Source organism: Sphaerodactylus townsendi, linkage group LG09 (assembly GCF_021028975.2).
Source record: "Sphaerodactylus townsendi isolate TG3544 linkage group LG09, MPM_Stown_v2.3, whole genome shotgun sequence".
Lineage (NCBI taxonomy): Eukaryota > Metazoa > Chordata > Lepidosauria > Squamata > Sphaerodactylidae > Sphaerodactylus > Sphaerodactylus townsendi.
The window spans coordinates 59,797,547-59,803,546 of NC_059433.1; the positions used below are offsets into that span (position 1 = coordinate 59,797,547).

The following is a 6,000-nucleotide window of genomic DNA, read 5'->3' on the forward strand; positions in this document are numbered from 1 at the left end:
GCCTCAGCTGGTGACCTTGCAGCAGGCTTGCAGATCAGAACACAGGAAGGGTGGTGGCTGCCTCAGCTGGTGAGCCTATAGCAAACTTGCCAGCCCAGAACAGCACTAGGTCCAGTGGTCAGCACTGAGAGATGTGTGAGTGTGTGGCTCCTCAGTTGGCAAGCCTGCAGCAGGCTTACTGGCCCAGATCCACACTGTGGAGGTTGTCTCAGCTGGCGAGCCTACCTTAGCTGTGATATGGCTGTTTTGGCTGGCGAGCCCATAGTGTGCTCACCAGCCCACAACAGCACCGGGGGAGGTGGTCAGCACCGGAGGGGAAGGCAGATAGGATGGCTGCCTGGACTGGTAAGTCCACAACTGAATGGGGTGGCTGTCTGGACTGTGGGCTTGCCAGAGCAAACAAGGAGAGGGGGTGTTTAGACTGGTGAACCTGCATAGGGCTCGCCAGGCCTAATTGGGAGGGGAGTTGCCTCAGATGGCCCGCAGGCCTGATAAGCCCTCTCAAGGGGCCAGATCCAGGCCCCGGACAACATGTTTGATGCCCCTGTTTCTTACCATATCTAATGTATATCTATGTACCTCAAATAAGTTCTCAATCTTAATTAGCTTTCTAATTGTATTTTTCTCTCTAGCCTCCTTTTTACTGCCGTGATGTCTCTGAAATGTATGAAAACATTCTTCACAAACCTCTCCATTTAAGGCCAGGCATCAGTCTTACAGCATGGTCCATTCTAGAAGAACTTTTGGAGAAAAACCGGCAAAAGAGACTTGGAGCTAAAGAAGACTTTGTATGTAATGTATCTGCTGTGAAGCCAAGTAGTTCACAAATAAATATGACCGTTCAGTCTCATAACCCTACTAGATGAGAATATTTAATTCTACATGTCAGCATATCTTTTAAAAATATCAATTGCCATGATACTATTAAAAGATATGGGATCTGCTTGATAGGAAATGTTTTAAAACAATATGAGTTTGTCTTCTGCTCTTCCTTCCAGAAAATAAAATATGTTTCCCAAATGCGAATTGTTCCAGTTGTATAATATAATTCATGCTGTTGCTGTTCAAATAATAGGGTAAATAAAAAATGCCGAGCTGTTGCTGTTCAAATTGTAGGTTTGTTGGTGTTAAGAAAAATATTTTGCATAAAGTAAATAATCAACACTGACAAAAATCCTGAGGAAATCATACAACTCATATTGTCATCAATTGGAAAGACAGGTAGGCCTATGCCTAAATTCCATTGATCTAAATGTTCAGTAAGCAAAGCTAATTTCTATGAATCTGGGATTGATTTCCTCAGCCAGGAAACTTGTTGCTGTCCTTTTGTGTAGATTACAGACAGTTTGAAGGATTGCTATAAAGACAGATGGGTAAAAGGCAGTTTAGTTCATAATTGGTACAATGGATCGTGCACAGTATTTGTTTATACAGAGCACAGCATTTTCAAAGCACTTAGCATACATTGTCTCAGTGATTTTTTTTAGGCTAGTCTGTTACTAGTCTCGTTGCAAATGATGAGCTGAGAGATCAAGAGAGATCAGCTTAATGAGCTTGCGGTAGGTCCAGTATTTCACCTGAGGGTGTCAGGGTTCACAGCTCAATCAATAGGATGCTGTGACTTTTCGATTTTAGTTCTTAAAATAGTACTAAGTACTGAACAGAACAGAGAGAAGAAGCAGAAGAATTGGATTTATATCCCCTCTTTCCTGTAAGGAGATTCAAAGGGGCTTACAAACTCCTTTCCCTCCCCCTGCCCAACAAATACCCTGTGAGGTAGGTGGGGCTGAGAGAGCTCAGAAGAACTGTGACTAGTTCAAGGTCACCGAGCTGGCATGTGTTGGAGTGCACAGGCTAATCTGAATTCCCCAGAGCCAGTGTGGTATATTATTATTATTTATTGGAATTTTTGGTCACCGTTTCCCATCGAGACAGGCTCAGGGCAGCTCACATCCTTCAATCATGTAGTGGTGGAAGTGCCAGGCTAGGACCTGGGAAACCTAGTTTTGAATCCCTGCTCTGCTATGAGAACTTGCTGGATGACCTTGGGCCAGTCACACACTCACAGCCTTTCACCCTGGCAAGTATTTGGTTAAGAGACCTCAAAGGAATACCAGAGGCGTGATGCAGAGGTAGACAGTGGCAAACAGCCTCTGAATGTGTTTTGCCTTAAAAATCCTATGGCCGTTGTGGTGAACCTATGGCACTCCAGATGTTCATGGACTACAATTCCTATCAGCCCCAGCCAGCATGGCCAATTGGCCATGCTGGGAGGGGCTGATGGGAATTGTAGTCCATGAACAACTGGAGTGCCATAGGTTCTCCACCACTGTTCTATGGGGTCACCATAAGTCAGCTATAACTTGACGTCAATAAAAATTGATCAAGTGGGGTCAATATTTCTTGTGTTTTCATGCCACTACAGGTATACTCTGATTCACATTAAGATGTTAGTATGGTCAGTTGAGGTGCAGCGGTTAAGAAAATGGTATTAGAATATAGTCCTGAATGAATATGAGAATTATAATTCATTTTTATGTGCTGCCTTTGTCAAAACCATTATTTTGTGCATCAGTGAACTTGGTACTTTGATACAAGAGCATTTATAGTTCATTGAATGATGATGACTAATACTTGCCTTTTGCAAACTGCATCATACTTTTTCTTGGCAAAATGGCTGACAGAGCGGAAGCAGGCATGTCTGCTTCTGGAGAGAAATCTCCTCACTGTTATTTTAAATCCAGTCACAAAGGGCAGCATTACTTTGTATGTTACTTTTTATGCCTTTTCCTGGGCTATTCTGCAATCACCACAAAGAAGGAAGAGAAGAGTTTGAATTTATAGTCCCCCTTTCTCTTCTGTAAGGAGACTCAAAGGGTCTTACAATTTTCTTTCCCTCTCTCCCTCACAACAAACATCCTGTGAAGTAGGTGGGGCTGAGAGAGCTCCGAAGAACTGTGACTAGCCCAAGGTCACCCAGTGACATGTGTTGGAGTGCACAGGCTAATCTAGTTCACCAGATAAGCTCCACAGCTCAAGTGGCAGAGCGGGGAATCAAACCCGGTTCCCCAGATTAGAGTACACCTGCTCTTAACCTCTACACATGCTGGTGGGCAGACAGGCAGGCCTCCTTTTCTGAGGCTGATGGGTCATGGGTCTGTCTGGCAGCTGCTCATGGCCGGCAAACCAGATCTGGGTAAGGAAGGCTTGCAGCCCACTTGCAGGTGGCCAGCCGGCACCAGCAGAGAGACTATCTCACTGCGGGCGGGCACCATCAGCATGACGCACAAGGAAGGCCAGCCAGGAGTAAAGGTGTGTAACTGGGTTCTAGTATTGTTTAATGTTGTATAATTAAACTGAATGACAAATGTATTTTTCCTTTCAAATGGAGGGGGGGAGCAGGGCTAGGTATAGGCACTAGGGCCCAGGCGGATCATTCTTCAAGAAAGAAGGTCCGGCATGTGGCAGAGAACTATACAACTCTGTTATCATCTATATGTGAAAGAGAGTGTAGTTAAGTATTGCAACACAGACTACAATGCTTTTATAAAAAAGTGTACTCAGACTATGAATTTGAGCCTCTCAGACCTTTGCCCTCTGAAACAAGTTAAAGTTTTCAGTTCCAGTGGACAGTGAAACAACTTTCTGATGCTTTGCAGACAACGGTATACAGTACATATAAAATGACCGATAAATGTTTATTTTATATTTCAGCTTGAAATTCAAAGGCATCCCTTCTTTGAATCTCTCGGCTGGACTGACCTCCTTCAGAAAAAGATCTCACCACCATTTAACCCTAATGTGGTAGGTATAATACTTCATAGCATCTTCAGAAATTGTATTACAATCATTTTTCCAAAAAAATTAAGCTCAGCAGCCCCATCCAGAACTGTTGGGCAGACAGGGGTGGTGCAGCTTCGGTGCCGCTCTGCCCGCTCCAAAGGGCTTTCCCGCAACACAGGAAGTCTGAACAGTTTAAAAAGAGAGAGAGAGGACTCGCCTCACACTCCCCCATAGCACAGAATAGAGATATGCTGCCAAAATCATGGCAGATCTTGAGCTGGCTGGGGTCATCCGTAGGCAGAGCGAGAGACTTGAACAGGGCCCTGGAGGTGGGATCTACGGTCAGCCTCACGCACCTCCAAGCACTGCCTCCTGTGTAGATGCTGCTTTTGGCCAGGCTGACAGAGTGTTTTGCACCTGCGGGACTGAGCAACGGATACTGCTTTAGGGTGGCTGCTGTGCAGCTGCGCAACGCCCACCCACCCAAGTACCTGCCCCTTCCACCAGCACATTTGCCCTTGTGTCAGCAGAACAGGTACTTCCACCAACAGGGGCACACCAGTTCCAGAGGGGGATTCAGTTCTCCCCCCCAGATGGGGCTGCCCATTGTTTTAAAACTGCAGAATGCAAAAATGACATTTTATTTATTCATAGTTTGAGGATACTACAGGATATGAAAGTGATACATCAAGAAGGAAAACTACAGAAAGGACATTGGAGGGACTCTAGAAGGGTTTCATACAGAGCTACTAATAAAGTAAAATTAAATAGTAGTAGTAATGACCAAAGATATTCATTTGTTTTGCCGGAAGGACAGATCTTTTCAAGTTCGACCAAATAAAGGAACCCCAGAATTAGAAATAGGATAAAGATCAACATTTTTTATATTTATAATGTATATATACTCTTTTATTATTTTCCTAGGCTGGTCCAGATGATATTAGGAATTTTGACTTGGCATTTACAGAAGAGATGGTGCCCTATTCAGTCTGTATTTCTTCTGACTATAATATCATCAATGCCAGTGTGTTGGAAGCAGATGATGCATTCATTGGATTTTCTTATGCCCCACCTTCAGAAGACTTATTTCACTAAGTTTTGTGGAGCCAATTAATACATCACATCTTAAATGGACCAAAATGTCTGGATTGTGAACAGATCCTAAAATATGTGCCTATGTTGACGTGATGCTTATGAACAAACATTATCTGCTGTAATTTGAGAAACTGGGCATTTTGAACTACTTTCTATAGACTGTTACAGCTGCCACATGAAATACTTTTTAGAGAACAAATAGCTTTTGTTAGCTGTTCCTAAAGGAGAGACTCTTTCAAAGCAAGACACTGACTGTTTTTTCTCCAGTTTGTGACTGTTTTTCCTCCAGTTTACAACATTAACATCTCCAGAACTGGCTGTCTTTAAAAGCAGCACACTTCAGCACATTTAAATGCCTTGGTTAACCAACTATGTGACTCTGTGCTTGAAATGTTTCTATGCAATTGTTTTTGTATATCACTTGTTTTAAAAAGATACATTTACGCAGTACAATTGTGTTTGTTTTTTAAGGCAAGTTGATTCACTGCCAACACTTTCCTTTAATTTTTGTTTTGTTTTGTTTCTGTATGAAACTATTCACTTTAAGGCCAATCGTGCTGTGCCCAGAATTAAAGCCATCAGCACTTTTCTATTGAAGTACTTTGATTAATTCCAATTATAAAGCATAGAAATGTGCTCTCTGGGTTAGAACAAATGAGCCTTAAAGACTTATTCATAATGACTCATCTCATAATGACTATAACTTTTCTCTTCTTGTAGAAGAAGCTAAATGATTATTTCCCCCAAAGAAACAGATGATAGAAAAACTACTGCATTTGTAAAAGAAGAAATTAACTTGTATTTGGAATACTAATATATTGCAATGTGATTGTATTAAAATCCATTTTTTCTTCTAGTCTGTATTTTGATTTCTATTCATATATAGCTGGGAAAACCTACTGCAATCCATCTGCAATTTTGTAAAAATATAGATGGAGATAATCTGTAACATTTAGTGGGGATATAAAGGGAAAGAAGAAGAAGAGTTGGATTTATATTCCCGCTTTTTCTCCTGTAAGGAGACTCAAAGGGGCTTACAATATCCTTTCCCTCCCCCACCCCACACAACAAACACCCTGTCAAGTGGGTGGGGCCGAGAGAGCTCCGAAGAACTGTGACTAG

General features: G+C 42.5%; 1 protein-coding gene across 5 annotated transcripts in view; it reads left to right on the plus strand.

Annotated features, from left to right (window-relative positions):
• SGK3 (serum/glucocorticoid regulated kinase family member 3) overlaps positions 1-5,734 on the plus strand; it is a 56,572-nt gene extending 50,838 nt beyond the window's left edge. For all 5 annotated transcript variants that reach the window (XM_048508027.1, XM_048508025.1, XM_048508024.1 and 2 more), the window contains 3 exons: positions 633-788; positions 3,715-3,804; positions 4,708-5,734. In XM_048508027.1, the coding sequence (XP_048363984.1) occupies positions 633-788; positions 3,715-3,804; positions 4,708-4,878 (417 nt within the window). In that variant the 3' untranslated portion in view covers positions 4,879-5,734. The remainder of the gene's footprint in view (positions 1-632; positions 789-3,714; positions 3,805-4,707) is intronic.
• The last annotated feature ends 266 nt before the right edge of the window (positions 5,735-6,000 follow it).